Raw genomic sequence first — 19,230 nt, 5'->3', positions numbered from 1 at the left:
GGTTGCACTACTTCTGCTAATCACTGTGCTCCAGGTTGACAAAATAAAGAGCGCTGTTATTGTTTTGTAACTGTCTGGAAACAGTGAAAGAAAAATCAGCCAAAACCCAGTGCTGTTTGGGAAAAATCAGTGAAGGGGGACACTAGACTTTAGTCCTTTGGCAGGTTAGGAGGTTCATGTTTAACAGGAGCAAATATTCTCTAAGGGGAAACCAAGTGATAGCTGTATGCTGGAGAAAAATCATGGCAGGGTTTTTCTTTCCTTTTTTTTGGGAAGGGGTGGGGGGAGAAGGAAGAAGACAGTTACAAATACAGAAAGATAAGTGAAGGAAAAATATCGAAGAGCATCTTTAAGATAGATCTTTAAGTACAGAACTGGAAAGTAAGCAAAGCAGGAAGGACAGAAGTGCTGTTATTAAAAGTAAACTCTTTTTCTTTAAACTTAAAAGGTTGTGGTTACACCAGGCCTTTACTTTGTTTACATACTATCCTTAACTCCAACATACTGAGAAACACCTGGAGCCAGGGGTGAAAAAAACTTGTACACTTTACCCACTAATACTTCTCAAAATGATCCACTCCTATTTCTTGAAGTTTTTTCCATTGTAGATAGATAGGATAAAAATAAACTTAAGCTAGTTGTGGTGTAGTCACAAACACGTGTGGCAGGGTAGGGAGTTAATGTGTTTTTGTTTATCTGAAAGGTCATTCTTACTGAGGAATGATTTTCACCATATTATTTGAAAACAGTCTGAGACAGTGGTTGTTAGTGAAGTAATGGAATAACTCGTATCTGAAACCATGACATTTAGCTAACACTTAAGTATAGCTACTTGGACTATTTTACATTTAAGTACTTCCACAGAAAGAAAGGTCTCTGATACTTTACTAATGCAGTAAAGCAACTGCACTGTCACTTTTATTATAAAAATAATCATTAGGCCATTATAAAATTTGAATATAATCGATAATTACACAAATACACATTTACAAATGTGTAAAATATTTATGGCACAGAAAAAATAAATATCCCTGTACATTGTTTCTGTGCAAAAAGTCAAGGTAGTTTTAGTTAATAACCAGCCCTTTTACATTTCCTTCACTTCTCCTGCTTTCAGTTGAGCACAAGGGTTTTTAGATAGCAGAATGTTCACCCTCAACAGTACAGAAAATACTTTCAATTTTTTTAATACAGATAAAGCAAAATATTTTTTTTCCTGCTATCTTTTGCCAAATTGTTCCTCCTCCAATTCTTCAGCCAGCTTCTTTCCATCTTTGAAAAAGGAGTTATATTTCAAGGTCAGTGATTTTCACAAGCCTTCAGACTGCTGTAAAGAATTAGACTTGTGTCTGAGTCAAACTGCATGCTGAAGCTAGCTATCCTTAGCTAGGTAAGTTTCTTCTTTAGTTTGTAGCGCAATTTGCATTATGCTTGCTTCCCTTGTAGGTGTTGGAAAAATATTTCTTCATAAAAGCCTTTGCTTTATCTTGAAGTCTTTCATACAGTCCAAGAGAAAGTGAAATCAAAGAAGAGGTAGATACTGCTCATCCTCCTAATTCCTAAGAGCTGTCCATTTGAATTACTCTGTTTTAGGACCGTAGGAGATATGTATAGAGCAAAGTTTTACTTTCTATAAAGTAGTGATTAACTAATTAACTCCTCACATCACGTGGTCACTGACAACATTCAGCAACATGTTTGAGAAATTCATCACTGAGTTCGTCGTTGAAAAACCTCATACAATGAGGGCATCTAAGTTCACCCTGTGCCCTGCCCTCTGATCCCGAGTTTCCATTGTCTACAGGTGGAGAAGCTGGCTCAGACTGTGAAGCTGCTCTCCTCATGCCTGTTTGGCCTGGGCTGTTGCCACGTAGATGTTCGACGTTTGTCTGTACATACATATGGTTCTGGTTACCAATGTGAACTCTGAAATGACTAGTTGTATCTCTTGAGTCCTAGAAAGAGAAAGAAGAGCTTCTTGAAAAAAAAATTAAGTAAAAAGATATTAACAGAATGTTTTATCTTCTTTATCTGGAACACTGATCATGTTTTCATCTGAAGATTTAAAAGACATGCATCAGTTTTTGCAGATTTATTGAAACAGTCATAAGCAGACTTGTGAAACGCACAGGATGGATAGCTAGTAAGCTACTTTAAAGATGCCACTGTTACCAGAGTTACAATTGTCCCTCCGTTCCTTCTGAGAACCCGCTCTGACTATGTTGATCCAACACCAAGGGGAAACAGACTGGGAAAAGATATGTATGTATCAGGAAGCATCTCCACTAGAACTCAGATTATGAAATAATTTAAGTTTTTGACAGCTGCACTGAATTGAAATGGTTTTAGAAGTATTAAGATTTTAAAATATATTTAAAAATACATTTTAGTCCTGAATCTTGTTGAGATTCTTTTATTAAAAACTAGCATTTTGCTTTTTTTTACCTGTCTTCTCGTTAGCTGGTGTTGCAGACACACAACTTCTGCTTGAAGCTCTTGTATTTTACTCTGTGCTCGTTCTCTGTCTGATCTCTCAGATGTAAAATCGTCTTTATAAACTAGGACCTGAAAATTAATTATGTTAGTATTTTACAAGTAAAAGCATGGCAAGTTAAATTAAGTAGTTGAGGCTGTAATTTCTGTTTGTAAATATTTACTCCCAGAGTCTCAATATTATCATGTCTGTGCTTTAAAAGTATTTGTATTTCTTTTTTAGATCTTTATATTTAATATTTTGTATTAGAAGACAGCAGAACCATATGGAATTCTTTAAGTACTGGATTTTCTTTTAATCTGTGATTTTAAGTAGCTGTATAGCCAATGTGGCAAAGGCAAGTGACAAAAAAAAAAAAAAAAGGGAAAAAGAAATAGCTTCATTTTCCCCCTTAGAGTTCAGCATTTTGGGGAAAAACAAAGAATTCCCACCTCTAGGAAAAAGAAACTTAATGACCTGTTGCTCCAGCATTTGTATGCGCTCGTTATCTCCTTCACTAGCCTTCTTCACATCTTCTAATTCTTTCTTTGCTTTTATACATTCTTTCATTTTTTCTTCCAGTAGTTTGTTTAAACGGAATATCTCCTTTTGCATCAGCTCGGAATTTGTTTGTGCTGAAGTTAGGCCATGCTGTTGTTCCAGTTGCGACTTCAGTTCTTTTAGTTGCAAGTGGAGTCGCTTCACATACTCATCCCTACTAGCATCATATTTCTGCCATTTTGCATTTAAGTCTTCTACCTGAAAGATTACCCAGGAAAGCCACACATGAAGTCACAACCTTACAAGCTTTCACAGAACGTCTGCAGGATCAGGACCAAGATTCTTTAAGAAATATATGTTGACCCACTGAGTGTGGGTGAGCTAGTTTACAGGTGAGTGGAAGATTATCATGCCATAAGCCTGTCTCCTCAGGGCCTGGCAGCCCGCCCCAAGTGCCAGTCCATAGGCAGAGTATCACATAACAGGGAATGGGAGGGGTTTGCGGTCACCCCAGACATAGTGCTCTTCTGGGTTAGGAAACTGAAGAAGCGCAAAAAGGAGTGGAGAGCAACCTCCATCTTACAAATGTTCTTTGGCAGTGTATTAAGAGTGACAAGAAAACATTAAAAAAACATTATAAGCTGTTTTGAGCCAAAGGAATAAAGAGTATGTGCCCTCTTGAAAAGACTAAAACATTTTGGACTCCCATGGAACTGCCATTTGATTAAATTTGGAATAGGTAAGGCCTGGTTAATCTAATGTAATTCAAAATACTCAATCAAATCTTAATCTTGTACAAAATGAAAGTACTCACGTGAGCCACTTTTTGTTTTAACATCCTGTTTTCATCCTGTAGTTTGCAGATAAGGGCTTGAAGTGAAGTTTCATTGTCTGACAGCTATAATTTTCAGATAAAGAAAACATCATTTTAACATAAGAATCCCAAATATTACTTAACTATGCTGTTAAGCTGAAAGTAGTCTTTGCTTTATTCCTCTAAAATATCTGCTATCAGTGAAATAAATACATCTAGATCTACTTGTTTCTACATAATATAGGAATATGCTATATAGCATAGCATAGCCTATAGCTGGGCTGATTTTTTATTAATAATCAAAGCAGAAGTGTAATCAGGTTTTTAACCACAGTGGTACTGCTTTTAAATATATCTACATGGTGTCATAAAAACATATCCGTCTGGCCAAACTTTGAGTCTACTAAAGTTAACAAGAAAAATACCACACACTTTACATGCATGAGGGTTTGCACTGATGACAACAGTGCTTGAAAGTTTACAAGAACTCCTAGGAAACTGCTTGTTTGGAATGGAGGAAATACATGACAAAGCCACAGATATACCTTCATCTTGCTTTATTATTACTGTCTATAATTTTGGCCACTGCTAGGAAGAAGTTAGTAAAAAACCCTGCTTGCTAAATAATTGACTGATACCTTAAAAAAAAAAAAACAGTTGTGACATCTGCTTAAAAAACCCCAGGGTACATGAGTAATTTAGAACATTTTTGTACAAAATTCCCAAGAATCAGCTAGTAATTGCATCTGAAATTTCTCTTCTTCAAGAGGGAAGTCCCCACTGTACAAGGTTAGCTACTTATTACATATATCAAAGTCAATCAAGTTTCCTGTCTATCAAATACACTTAAAATATGATAATACTAAAAGTTTCAAGTCCCTTTAAAAGTCCTTTTTTTCCTTCTACCTACTCAACCTCTACATACATCTTATAGGTAACTTTAATGTGGATATACCATCTTTCTTTGGAATGTTCCTAAAATGTTTTTACAAAATCAAACTGACCCATGCATATAGTTTATCACAAAAGCATAAATGAGTAGTCATCTGAAACACAGCATTACTACTACATAGCAGTAGGGGCATGAGACTGACGATTCTTCCTTTCCATGAGAACTGGTTACAGTACTCAGCACTCCTATCTGATATTGGAGGCAGCACCTCTGATGTTATTTGCTTGTGGTATTATCCTGAATTACATAACAGCTAAGAAACATCATGATTTCTGGAACAATGGGTTTCTTCTTGAAAATATCTGCCTCTAGCCTACACTGAAAAGCTTCAGCCAAGATGATGGTGATGTAAAGCCACACAACCATTAGCAAGGTAGGCCACCACCCAGCTGTTTCTTGGTCCCCCCCTCAGTGGCATTTCTGTCATTTTACTATCATGAAGCAATTTGTCTAATGTCCCTGTTGTAGGGAAGCAGTATATTTCAGAGAGAGATCACGAGGGGGAGGAGGTGGGACAAGGGACACGTAGAAACCACAGAGCAAAAAATGGGTAAAAATTCCTTGGTCGCCTCTTTCCTAAACAGCTTTTGTGCAGGTCTATACTAAGCATGCAAAGCCAAATCCTGACCTGAGGAGACTACATGACATAGAGTTCTTAATACAAATAGCGTTTTAAAACATTGATGCTTTGTTTTGTGATGGCTTGTTTATAAGCCATTTAAGAGACGTCACCTTCAAAAGCACAGCACCATCTAGTGATGTACACAAACATGCTACTGTCTGCAGTGTATGCAGAGAAGAGTTGCAATTGCTCTCTCCTCTCCAAGCTCTGATGCTACAGATAAATTACATGGCCAAAATGCAAGTGACTGACAATGGCTTCCATTCTCAACTCTTAGTGTGCAAAATTATGTAGAGCTTGCCATATTAGTCTTTTCACCATATGTGAAATTACTTAAATGGATGTTTCTCACTGTTCCTCACTTACAACTGTCATATTGTGATCAACACCTTAGAAGTTGATAATAATTGCAAAAAGTGTAGTAAGAATACCTGATTAGATCTTTCAGTAGGAATCTGATCATCTGAATTCCCCTTTTCTCTTCTTTGCTTCTCTTCTAGACATTTTGCCAGATGTTGACACATTTCTGCTGTGGATGCTAATTTGCGTTGAAGTTGGTGTGTTTCATCAGTAAGTGAACGGCACAAAACTTCACTGGTGGCCTGAGCTTTCTCTCTTTCTGCCAAGCTTTTCTGAAGCCGTAAGATTTCTCTTTCCTTTTCATATGGAGGCTGATTTATCATCTGCTGTATCTCTCCATTTTTCTCCTCTAGTTGCTGATTTAACTGCTGCACTTCCTAAATGTTAGGGGGAGAGGAAGTTATTTAAAAGCAAAGTGAACCCAAAGCTGAAGTATTTGTAAGACTGAATTCCATGTTGCACTAATTCCATAATGCTCCTACACTCACTGCAAAGTACTTAAAAAGTAAAAACAAATCCAATTCATTTCTACATAACCACTGAACTTTAGAACTGACAGATCAGTCAATCAAAATCAAGAAGTGCTCCAACAGCCATACAAGAACTTACAAGTCAGTAGAATCAAGAAATCAAAAAACAACAAGCAAAAATTTAGGAGGATTTTATGTAAAATATATTCAGCAGCTACAAGCTAAAGATGGAACTTACAGGAAACAAAGGAGTTTGAAAGGAATGACTAGAGAGGCTGAGAAATGCTTTCTAATCCTGCATTCCAAATTCCAGGTAGTAGACCTCAAAAAATTGGAACTGAAAAGTTATTCTATCAAAAACTAATATGTTCTTCATTGCCTGGTGCTGTGACAAGGGCAAATCAGAGATAGCATACACAGCAACTTTTCCACCTAGGAAAGGATGAGTGGTAATGACAAGCAAACAGAAAACAAAATCTCTGTGGTAGCAATAACTCTATTCTGGCCATAACTGTGTCTCCAAAATACACAAGGGGGTCTCACATACTCTTTAGGAGAGAGTTGTATAGCTTATTGCAGCACATTCTGGTTGAACTGGAAGCTCTGTGGGATCATCTACTCTGCATCAAGATCTGGTCTCTGCAGGTGTTTTGAGAATGAAGAAGTTTGCTTACAAACTGAGGTACAATCATGGTGTAGTACCATGCCACAAAGCAACACCTAGAGTATACCGGTCCCAAGTTTGTCAAAAATAGCTTGTGCTTCATGATCTCAAAGAGTAAAGGAAGCCGGTAACAGAAACCTCTGGAGCACTGTTCCTCCAGAATTAGTGTTGCCCTGGATACTAGGATAGACAATGAGATACAAGCTGACTCTACCCTTCCAAATCTTCAGGACTTTAAATCATAATCTTGGTCAAGGAGCTGGAAATCACAGTAAGCAATCTTCTTCCAGCACACAGGCCTCTGACTTCAGAGCATGTCTTATTATCTGGCATTGTTTTCTATTTATTTTTAGTTACAATTATTTCACTTTTTTTATTAATCATGAAACATTTATTTTTTAAAGTATTAAAATGATTAGTCCAACTTACAGAAATAGTACTTGTTCTTGTTACTAATGTTAAAATTCTTTAACATCTTGCTAAATGTTAAATTTCCCCTTCGCTATGCTTACAATTCCTGGGTAGATTAGAGATGTAACTTTCAGTGTCAGACTTCAGAATGTCTTCAGATACCACAGGTTTGTTATCTGTCTGCAAAATGTCCATAAGATTATCCCTTATTACAAATTTCCAAACTTGAACTTATTTAAATGTATTTTAGGTGAGTGTCATATGTGGAAAGTGTTTTGTATAAGCATTAGGTCAAGAGAGTACTTATGACAAAAAAACTTGTTTCAATTTTAAGTACTACATTTTGGTTTGGAAATTCCTTTTTGCAGCTTCATATAGAAAGAAATGCTTTAAAATTCTTTAAGTATTTCAGACTGAACACAGGAAAGTCTTAATGACAGTACCAAAAATAGCAGATGTGGGGGATGGGAGGGAACACAGTTTTTAAGACTATTTTCTATCATAAAGAGATATCCTATTCCCCCAATCTGGACTTGCCAGTAACCTCTCCAAGTATTGAAGTGCTATTTTAATGTCAATACAAGAAAGCCATTTTTTAAAAAGTGAACTTAAAAAAAAAAAAACAGAAAAAGTGTTGGCATCAGTTGTTTATCTTATGGAACAAAACTGTTACATCTGATAAAGAGGAAGTTTTTTTTTATATAAGTAATATGGAACTTCTGAATTTAGTCTTTACTGAATATTTTCTCCTTCTGCTTGTGGAAAATAGTTATGTGAAGATTTACAACGCCACACTAAGTTTTCATTTTACAGTTGCATAAAAAATACCATCCAGACTCTTTTACATTATTGAACTTAATGCAGTGGAAACTAATCTTTGATGCACATGGTTGAGTTGATTTGTGAACAGTCCATCTCTGGGCACATAGTGATAGTGCAAATTCTGCCAAAGGCACCAACATTTCAAGGAGAATAAGCATCATACTGTTCAAGGCATTTGATTTCTTGTCCAGGCTCTGCCACCAGCTTGTTATGCCACTGTGGGCAAGTCACTTAAACCCAAGTTTTCAGTGTTGGTGCCTGCGCACCTAAACCTGTTTCTATAAACTCAAGTGAGCAGACTGAATTTACTATGTCTGTAATCGCGGTCATCACCAAGTATATTTCAAGTCAGATGCTCCATTCAAGACAACAAGTGCTGGAAATACTAAACTTAAACTAGTCATTTTTCTAGAAAGGATTATAGAAATAAAGCTCCTGGGGTAAAATCTGCTGCAAGTTGACAAGTACACGCGACCTTTTGGAAAGCAGAGTCGACGCTCAAAGTGCGAGTGCCATGTGGGGGGCATTTGGGGTTTACCTGACTCAGAGTCTCCACTTTCTGTGCCGAGGTCCGCTCGCTGTCCCTAAGCTGCTGCCTGACCTGGCCGAGCTGCTCCAGGAGACTTTCCACCAGGGAGCGGGCGGGTTCGGCGCCCGCGGCCCCCGCCGCCGGCTCGCCCGGGCAGGGCGGCTGCCGGGCTAGGCTGCTCCTCAGCTCCCGGATCGTCGCCTCCTTGGCGGCGAGCTGCAGCTGAAGGTGCTTCAGTTGCTGAGCCGACTCGTGGTACAAGGTGCAGAGAGCATTGTACCGAGGCACTTTACTCTTCAGGCTCCTGTTTTCCCGGTGCAGCTTTTCCAGCGTTTCCTCCACCTGTTTGAACCGGGCCACCAAAGGATCTGTACTGCTACCCTCGCTTACCGAGCACATGGCTGAGGACGGCGAGTCTCGATCGCCCTGCTGCCCCTTCTCTTTCTTCTCCAGGGCGAGCAATAATCCGGCCAGGTGCATATAAAACCAAGGAAGAGCCAGGCAGGGCCGGGGCTACTGTTGCTGTGTCTTCGCTCTTCCGCCTCCCGGGTCGCGGGAAGGGGGTGGCCGCTCTCCTTTAAGGGCTCGTAGGACCCGCCTGCTGCGCTTCCCTAGCGCTGCCGCCGCTGCTTTTCTACCGCGCAGGCCGTGCCAAGCTGCGGCGGGCCGAGTCCCGCCTCCGCCGAGGGGGAACCCCGGCGCGGGGCAGCGCAGAGCTTCCCCGGGGCCAGCAGCCAGCCCCGGGGGCAAAGCCGGCCGGGGAACCCCGGCGAGGGGGGGGGAGGAGGAGGAGAAGCTGGGCGGGGGGGCGGCCAGGACGGGGGCGAGCGGAGAGGGAGGGGGGGAACCCGGGTCGAGTGAGCGGCGGCCAGGGTGGACGGGCCGAGTGAGAGGCCGTTGGAGGGGAGAGGGAACGTTAAGGGGGGAGGGAAGGGTCTGGGGTGAACGGGGCACCGTTGGGGGGAGGCGAGGGGACCGTTGAGGGGATTCCGGCTGAGCAAGGGACCGTTGAGAGGGCTCGAGGCGAAGGAGGGACCGTTAGGCGGGGGGGGGGAGGGGGCGAGGCGAACGAGGGACCGTTGAGGGGGGCGCGAGGAGAACGAGGGACCGTTAGGCGGGGGGAGGGGCGCGAGGCGAACGAGGGGCCGCTGCGGGAGGGGGGCGAGGCGGAGGAGGCTCCTTTGAGGGGCTGCACGCCGGGGCTCGCCCAGCGTTGCGAAAGCCCCGCGGCGCGGTGTCCCAGCGGGAGCCGCTCCGGGAATTTCCTGGCGCCGGGAGGGGACCTTCCCCCGCGCGCCGCTCCGCTTCCCGCAGCCGCCCCGGAGGCGGGGCGAGGAGGCGCATGCGCCATGGAAGGGGGCGCTCTCCCTCCCCCCAACGGCCGTTTAACCGCCTCCGCCGCGGAGGCAGCGGGCCGCCCGGCCGATAGGGAGCGTCGTTACGCCCGGTGGCGCCGCTGGCGTGCGGCGCGCAGGGAAAGCGCCTCCGCGAGCAGCCTGGGGAGGTGGATGTTCCCGGGGCCCAGTCACCGCCGTAGGGGAGAGAAAGCGGGACGGCCGCCGCCCTGGGCCCGGCCTCCCCGCGCCGCTGCGGCTCTCACAGGCCTCGGCCTGCTCCGAGGGGGGGCGGCGGGCAGCCGCAGCCCTGTGAGGGGCCGCCGCGGCAGCCTGAGGCGGTGGGTTTGGGGACGGTCCGCAGGTTGTACGCTGGGTTTGGAGGCAAACCCTGCCCCCCCTTCCCCTTTACAGCTCTGGAAACTGGCTTTAGGAGCCATGGCTGCCTCAGAGACTTAGCGCAGGGGCGTGTGCGTGCCCTCTTTTTTCCGTGCAGGCATCTCGGCGTTGAAACCCTGGCCGAGGCTTGTCTGTCTTGAGCCAAGCATGGAAGCAGGGGCTCCGCTATGGCTTGGCTGGGGCAAACGGATGCTTTGAGGCCGGTGCAAGCAACGAAGAAATGCCTAGTAATCGTTGATAAAGTCTGCTGGATCAGCAGCAATAAGAGTAGGAAAGCTTTGGACCCAGGCATCTAGAGGAAATCTGTTATGATAGTGCTGCAGCCTTTGGGAAGCTCACCCTGGAGAGGGAAGACCTTGAAGAGAATGGATTGTCTTCCACTCCTCAAAAATGCGTTTAGTCAGTTCGTGGCTATACCTATTCTTCACAGACTGTATGTGTTCATGTACGTGAAGATAGAGCACAGTTGGTATAAGTAAAAACAGCTGCCTCACACTAAGCAAGCACCTATTGGCCACCCGTGTGGTGGATAACTTTTCTATTAGCTGTATAGCAGTAGAACCAAAGATCTAGTTACTCAAGAGCTTACTCTGATACAGTAGTTCTCATTTGGGGGAGAGGGAGTGTGCTGTGCTGATATAAAGTTCTTTTGGATTGGTTTAACTGTACCTGCATTATTATCACATACTGGTAGAACACCAAGGGAGGAAAAGTCATAACCCTTGTTAAAAGGGTAAGAAAATAAAGCTCTTATTATAATCTGTAATAATATTTATAATGACATAGTAACAAGGAGCTCTACATGTGAACACAGCTTTGTTGCACTAAATTCTGTGCACTCATGGAAGACAGTCCTGAACCAAAAAGCATACCTATCTAATTAAAGAGCAAGTGAAGATGGTTGGATACCAGTGGTAGAGGGGACAAAAGGGGAAGACTTCAGTCAGTATGACAGAGAGCAGCCTCCCTGTGCTAGCATCTTAACCACTTACAGATGTCATCATAAAAGCTACAACAGTGAGGAATGTGTGAGAGAGTAAAGTAATCAAAAAGTTATGAATGTAGAAGGATCTGTATTGCAAAGATAGCATACTGGTTTAGTTCCACTAATGATGGGTCAAAATGCTGGTGATAATTGTGAGATGAAAGTGCAAGGTGCGACATTTTGGCCTTTCATGAAAAGATAACAGGTGCAAGGTGAAACAAAAGAGGTTCCAGTTGGATACAAGGAAACCTTTTTTACTCCAAGGACAGTCAAGCCTTGGAACTACTTGCCCACAGAGATTGTGCCATTTCCATGCTTGGAGATTTTCAAGTTCCAACTACATAAAGCCCTGAGCAGCCTGGTCTGATCTCATAGCTGATCCTGCTTTGAGGACAAGGTTGGACTGGAGACCTGCTGAAGTCCCTTCCAACATGAATTATCCTAATAGCCAATTCAGCAGCAGGGGAAAGGTGGAAAGTCATCATTTTGTCACCTCAGTACTGCTAGAAAGGGTTTTGGAGTTCCCCAGAAGTTCATACATTCAAAATGCTCCATTGGTATAGATACTTATAAAAACATAGCTGAATTTTATGAGTTGAAGACCTTGTGTGACAGGAAAGGATAAAACACTTGCCCAAGATAATGTTTTACAGTGTGTTTGTTACTTCATCTTGTAAATAATTTAAATACTCCATGATTAAGGATGCTGGAAAATCATGTGAGCAAAAGTTGAGGAAATTGCAATTTTTGACTGCCTACTTGTAGAACAGAGTTAGCTCGTACAACCTTAAGGCATTGTTTCTACTAGGAAAAAAAGAAAGGATAATTCTTGCTTTAAAATTCCAGCACTTTATAGTTTTCAGATACATTAGTAGGAAAAGTAAAAAGGTAAATAGACTTCATTTTATATTTTCAGTATTATTATACTACAGTTAGAGCTAGGTGAAAAATTTACAGCAAAGTCACTTTTGCTGACTGTCAAAATATTTTGTAGAAATGTATGATAAAGCACTGGTTGGGGGAGAAATTTACCTGGCTTCAAGTAGCAATAGCTGGGAAGCTCAGAGATTCCAAGTGTCTACAGACGGGATGGCCATGTCCTGCTAACTATTCTTTGACCAGACATCAGGGCATTTAGTTAGCTATCAAACAGAATAATTTATAATACAGTTATATTTGTAATATAGTATCAGTATATTAAAATCAAGCATTGCATCTGATTACAGAAAACTTGACATTAATAGTACTTTGGATAAGCAAGCACTTGCCCAAGGAAAATACCACTGACTTAAGGGAAATTTGACCTGCGTAAATCCTGAGTAAGAAATTGATCCCGCATGTTCTTGGGAATGCCCTTAGATGACTGTATCCTTTTGTCAGTTCTGAAATGCGGAGGAATTCTTGGGAATTCAGCAACTAGAAGCTAGCGCCAAAGAATGAGTCATATCTTAAGACATGTTTTTTACTGTACCTGGCTTTTCCTGGATTGCCTTCAGTGTGTTGTTTATCAGATTCTCCAGTAAAGCAGATGGTCTACCAAGTTGCATGTTTGTGCTTTTTCAGTTTTAGGCAATGAAATTATTGGATATTAAGCACAGTAATTCTGCTTAGCAGAGAATTGCATGAACAACAAGTACACTGCACTACTTTATATAATGAAAACCCTTTATTTTCTGTACCTTACCAGCCTCAGCTTAAAGTCTAAGGCGAAGTTCAGTTTAACTTTATCTCACGATATGGTATAACATGATGTTAAAGCCACACAGGTAAAATCTAACCTCAAATTAGATTTTGTAATGAAATCAGCCCTTTCAGAAATGTAGGAATGTTGCTTTTTTGTTAAAAAAAAAATATAACAAGAAGTTACTTTAAGTAATTCTTTGCATATCACCACCCCCTATTATAATGCGTGAGAAGTATCATACAGTGTATGAGAAACAAAAGTGATTAGATCCTAGTTAGAAACAAAAAGGATACTAAGCTGATCTTAGGAAACTGGGAAAAAGGAAAAGTAAGCAGTATAGCTATAGTGAATTAAGAATGCATAGACATAGGTTTTTTTATAAATTCATTTTAAAACAAGGAGTTATTTTGTAGTGTTAACATTAAAAAGATATGATGAACCAATTTCAGTTTCATAGAGGTGAAAATTAAAAATAATTCCACTGACTGTAGTCGTTGTGTCTCTGTAATGTTAGTGCAAATGACACAAGAATGAGTCTCTGTATTTAAAAGTATAGTTCTGTTTGGAGAAGTCTGTAAAACAGATTTGAGGGTTCTGTCATTTTGCAGATAGTGACGTATGCTTTATTTGCAAAAAACTGTATTTTTTTGACCTGTGAACTCCAGAAATTTTTCAGGCAACCAAGCAGGATCTGTTCCCAACTTCCTTATTAGTCACCACTAATAATGGTCCTGGAGGCTAAATTATGACCTAATGACCTAATGATACTGTTCTGTTGCCTTGAACTGATTTACGTAAGTGTAACTGATTAGAGATTAGTAAGTGATTCTCTTGTTGCGCTGTGCTAAAAAATCAACAGCAGCTCGCACTTCCTTAGCTTTTGACTCTCTAGTGTTAACAGGAATAAAAATCAGTAACAGTTTATTTCCTTCACTGAGATCAGTTGATATATGTTAGAATACTCGCAGATACAAAAGGTGCCCAACTTAGAGCTCTACATAAGTCTTAGAATCTAATTTTATTACTGAACAAATAGTTTATGCTTCTATGACTCCTAGATTAAGTGAGCTATAAGCAGCAGTCATGTTTGCAGTTCTTATGTGGGGAAGGGTAAACATCCTTTACATACAGTATTAAATTGGATGTTCTGATAATTTAATGTACTACATTTTGTACAGTTGGAATGGGAAACTCATGCAGAGGTTAGTTTGAGGCCGTTCAGGAGTCCTGAAATCTGATTAACTCGTTGCTATGAAATATGTACGTAGCCATCTCCCTTCATTGAAGTTACAGCTTTGATTGCAACATTCCTGTTTCAGTCTTGTTTTCAGTTTATACACTTGGTGATTAAGCCCTATTTAATGAATGACTCAATAATGTAAACGTAAGAATATTTAGAAATAGCACAGACTTTATTTATTTCTAACGTAAGCTTTTCCCCACATGTTTTATGCAGTTTGAACTTAGGAGGATACCAAAAACAAAGCATTCTGATGCTTAAGGCAAAGTTCCAAGACCTGCTTTCTTAATTGCAGTAAGGCTGAAATAACCAGGAAGAAGGGTCATGACATTAGACAGATGCAAAGCAATCCTCTTGCTTTTGTTTAAGCAGTTTTTCTTCTACTTTTATTCTATTTGGGCTGAGACAGCTCAGTCTCATTTTTATAGGACTTGGCAGATAAGCAGGTTATACACTTGTATGTATCCTGCTCAAGTCTCGATTAGTTCAGGCTTCTATTATGCTCTGTGGCCCTTTAATGCTTTAGATTGTTGCTGCAATTCACCTTTCTATGCAAGCCTGCTGTTTCCATATTGGATATTCCTTTTTTATTTTCCCCCAAGTGTTTAGCTATTTCAAGCCCTTCTTGAGTTTCTTCTGGATGTTTTTACCTTTTGCAAGGTAATCCTTAACTCAATAATACCAGTTCACTGTTTTGTCCTTGCAAACTGGAATTTATTTCTGTTGCTGATACTGTCTGTTTATCTGAGCAGTCAAGCAGTATGCTTGGTCCTTTAGGCAACTCTATCATGGCCTAACTGATTTTTGAGCTGCAATTTTATTTACAGGAATGGAAAAAGCTTTCCTTTTGTTGAACACACAGGTTATCAACAACTAGAGGCAGTTTTCATACTCGCAGACTGAGACCATTATTAGCCACCACTCCTACTTAGAAGCAAGTTACTTCTTTCAGCTTGTAGTTTGTGAAAGGTGGGGGTTTGCCCAGATCTATTTATTCCTGGTGGCTAGTGTAGGAAACGTTGGCTTGTGTTTGTCACAGCAAACTTCTTCCTAAAACCTGATCCTTCAAAATACTCCAAGCAAACACTTTTCAGCTGACAGGAAACACTCCCCAACTCTGACATTCCTAACATATGATCCACATTATAGATTCTTTGAGAATTCTGTGTATGGTTATTTGTTTGGATGTTCTGCTTTGATGAATGTAGAGAGCATTGAGTTTTCTGATTTCTCTCTGATTCACCATTCCTCAAATACAAGACAGTTTTAAAGCTAACTTGGAAAAAAAAGATGTATTAAGTATGACTTAATGCTAGGCTTTGAGGTGCAAGATTAGAAGCAAAGGTTACAGGGAACAGCCTAATTGTGCTGTGGACTTGTTTAACACACAAATATTGTGTAATTAATGCAGACGCCAAGGTTTCTCTGATGCAGACCACTCATTCTAACTAGAACAAAATCAGTTTACACATTTCTATCTTTAGGTTGTAACCATCAAACAGATCTGTAGAGTTTTCAGAGAAATGTTTGATTTAAAAGGTTTACTTTTGATGTTCAATTTAAAAGGATGATTGGGAAAGGTGATTTCCTCAGACTCTCAGGAACCTCGGAAGAAATCTTAGTCAAGGAGATATTCTGTATGTAAATCAGAAAAAAGGAAATATTGGAGGCTTCTTAGTATCTCCCTTGTACTAGATAGTAAAAAAGTTTTCAGAAACAGAATTTTGAAGATTTGGGAGGAATTAAATAGAACAGGAAAGTGGAAGTGTCCTTGCCATACCCTTCACTTACCTCCCCCACACCATGCCATTTCCACAGAAATAACAACATTTACCAAAATTCTGTTCAGTGTCCAGTTAAGAGGCTGGAAATTGGACTGAAATGTTCCTGTGGAGCTCCATCTTTCCAAGCCTCTGTAAAGCAGAAAATCCATCAAAATCTTGGCAGGATAGGGAAAAGCAGTTTTCAGCAAAGAGTTTTAAATTCAAATCACTAATGCCTTTTGGAGACTGAAATGAAGAAGTAATAACATGTAGATATCAACTGCAAACTTTAGCTTTTGTTTGAATATATATTTGTTATAAGCAAGAGCAAGCATATTTTTAACTGTAGAAGGGTTGGCCATCACGGTTGAAGTATTTTGATACTGCTCTCCACAAGAACTTGTGAAACAAATGAAAAGATATTTCCTAGGCATCTGCATACCAGGATCTGTTCAGGCTTACTGAGGATCACAGTAAGTCTAATGGGGACATGGAGATATGTGCGGATTATAGAAGATTAAATCAGAAAAACATTAGAGACAATAGCATGTTGTCTTGAAAGTGGTAACTCCTGAAAAATGCCACAAATATTTTTCCTAGGTAAATTTGTATGAAGATATTGCCGAAAGTAACATAAGAAAGGGCACTTGCAGTACAGTGAAATTTACCCTATTTGGCCTCTTTCAATAGCAATTAATTTTGTCTGCTCTGAATAATATGATTTCTCCATCTAATTACACAATATTTATGCAATAAATTATGATTGTTGCTGGAGTAACATGTATTTTAGGGCAGATGGCTCTGTTTGCATGGCAAAATTATTAGGCTGTCTTTTTGCTTTAAGCTTTAGAGGAAAGACCACAGGGAATCCTGGATGTATGGTCTTCATTGAAGTTTTGGCTGAGCGTTACTACTTCGTAATATATTTAACTAAACAAATAGGACACCATCTGATGGATTGAGATTGAGAATATAAATTGAGAAATACTGCACTGATTTCTAATGCCTCTTCCCTGGAGTTTACTGCTTGGCTTTGAGTAAGTCTTTTAACTTTTATGTTTGCATTTCCATTTGAACCTGGGGCTAATAATAATACTTATTGTTGTAGATGATTTAAAGGGGAAAAAAGACTACAGAATATTAAGTATTTGGTCCATAGAATAAAGGTCACACTCAGTTTTCACTTAGCCTTACTTAATTATTAGACAAAACCTCAAAGTCTTGACTTTAATCTAGTTAACAGAATGACATTGGTATCTGATCCATTATTATTTTGTTGATATACTTATCTGCTTATGACTGAAATGCTTAGAAGACAGCAGTGAGAAGGCTAATTGTGTTAGACCTTGCACCAACAAAATGATAAATGATCTCTGTACTGTACATATTGGCCTATTGGAGCTAGTCTTGAGTAAATCATATTTAGTATTCCATGTCAAGTATATAAAGATACAAAGAAGTCTTTAAAATGAGTAGTTTCAGAAACGGTATATGAGCTTTCATGGCATTCACATAAGTCATGGTTTCTATGTAATTAACTTAGGAAATAGGCTAATTTCTCTGAGGACTGGTCACAATATTGTTATAATCACATATTTGCTGAAATTCTGCTATTTTATTAAACTTTGCAGATGCTGTTACTTTTAAGTGAGAGGGGCATGGCTTGTAGGGAGAGCAAATATTTTTATTAGATTATCTGATATACGGAGAAAAGACAAACACCTTTTGAGACCATCTGAGCTTTCTCAGATTAGTTGGCCTGTCTCTCTCTACCAACTTTGCTTCTGTTATATCTATATATCAGCACATTTGCACTATCACTACTGTTACTTGCAGATAAAACAACTCCTTGCAATAGTTTTATCTAAATTTCTGAAGCTGTGCGGTGATGGCCATTAGCTGATGCAACAGCTTTAAAAAATTATACATAATCTCCCGTCTCTTATTTCCTGTGAACTATCCAGGAAGTGTCTCAGGATAAAAGAAAAGCTATGAAATTGCCAGATAATGAAGCCGACTCTTGGTTCAGGCTTATTTCTTGTAGGCAAAATTATAGGTTTCTTGTAAACTTAAAAGAAGTGGAGAAGTTCCCTTGAGTGAAAATGAGAGTAGCCAAATGATTGATTAGCATTTGAGGAGAAAATTGTGCTTTGGGCACTATTGATTTTCAGAGATATTACAGCAGTGAGTAGCAAAGAATGTTACTCCACAAAGGAGTTAGGATGGGGGCAATATTTTGCAGCACTGACAAAGCTCTTGCAAGTTTTATTTTGTAGAAGCAAGCAAGGATTTATTCTCCATTTTAGAATGAGGAAAGCTGAAACACTGAAAGATCAAGAGATTTGTTCAAAGTTGTATATATATTAAAGACTAACAAAAACTCTTGTTTCACAAGTTTGAGCTGAAGAAACATAAAATGCAGGCGCTATAAAAGACTTTGGAAAAGAATGCAAAGGCATTAGATAATTTTATATGTGTAATGACAAATAATAGTAGGATCACAATTTCTTTATGAATAAATTGGTGTTTAAAATAACCAGAAAAACAGGAAAAAGAAAAATGGTTCTTTCCCAGGTTCACTCATGAATAATGTCAGCCTATACTGAAGATTATACTTGAAAGAAATTTTCCATCCCCTCTTTTTCCCATCTCCTTTAGTAATGTCTCCAACCTTACCAAATTTTGTGAAGACCAGTATAAGTCAAATGAACCAGTTGTGCCAGAGCAACACCTTCAAAATTTACCAGCATATCTCCATAACTACTACAAAATATTTTTGCCAAAAGGGAACCATGATAACCGTCGTATGTCTGTGGCTTTTCTGTAGCTTTTCTGGCAGAGCACATGACATTCAAAATGCTGTTATCCCTAGGGTTATCCCTCTGATGTGGTTGTCCCTGCAGCAGCCTGTAGGTGAGATTGCAGAAGAGGGATCTAGGAAGCTTGGGAAGGGCGAGGGAAATTGAGAAATTGGTCTTTGTGTACACTGTATGAGGACCACTGTGATAAAAGGGCTTCCGTATTGTGTCTTTCCTGTCTGCTTTGTATGGGGAGTGGTTTGAGAGTCTTGTGCTCCCTTAGGTGTCTTGTTGGAAAGAAGAGATGCCTCTGAGTAATGGAGTACTGTCCCTGCTTGTTGTGCAGCTTGTGCTACGCTGCTTTTTCAGTACGGAATTGGTCTGGCATGGGAGCGGCAAAAGAGTATTG

General features: G+C 40.1%; 1 protein-coding gene across 2 annotated transcripts; it reads right to left on the bottom strand.

Moving 5' to 3' along the window:
• Positions 1-915: 915 nt before the first annotated feature.
• Positions 916-9,345, bottom strand: TNIP2 (TNFAIP3 interacting protein 2). 2 transcript variants are annotated; one of them, XM_067297194.1, is made up of 6 exons: positions 8,628-9,345; positions 5,794-6,099; positions 3,789-3,872; positions 2,951-3,232; positions 2,446-2,565; positions 916-1,955 (listed from the first exon to the last, which is right to left on the bottom strand). In XM_067297194.1, the coding sequence occupies exons 1-6, from the start codon at positions 9,096-9,098 to the stop codon at positions 1,674-1,676; spliced, it is 1,545 nt and encodes a 514-aa protein (XP_067153295.1). In that variant the 5' UTR covers positions 9,099-9,345; the 3' UTR covers positions 916-1,673. The 2 variants fall into 2 exon arrangements, with proteins under 2 accessions (XP_067153295.1, XP_013815400.1); XM_013959946.2 differs by having other exon boundaries at positions 9,009-9,345.
• Between the last annotated feature and the right edge of the window lie 9,885 nt (positions 9,346-19,230).

The sequence above is a fragment of the Apteryx mantelli genome, chromosome 5 (assembly GCF_036417845.1).
Source record: "Apteryx mantelli isolate bAptMan1 chromosome 5, bAptMan1.hap1, whole genome shotgun sequence".
Classification (NCBI taxonomy): domain Eukaryota; kingdom Metazoa; phylum Chordata; class Aves; order Apterygiformes; family Apterygidae; genus Apteryx; species Apteryx mantelli.
The sequence above is the reverse complement of the archived record's forward strand: the minus strand, read 5'-3'. Positions and strand labels throughout refer to the sequence as shown.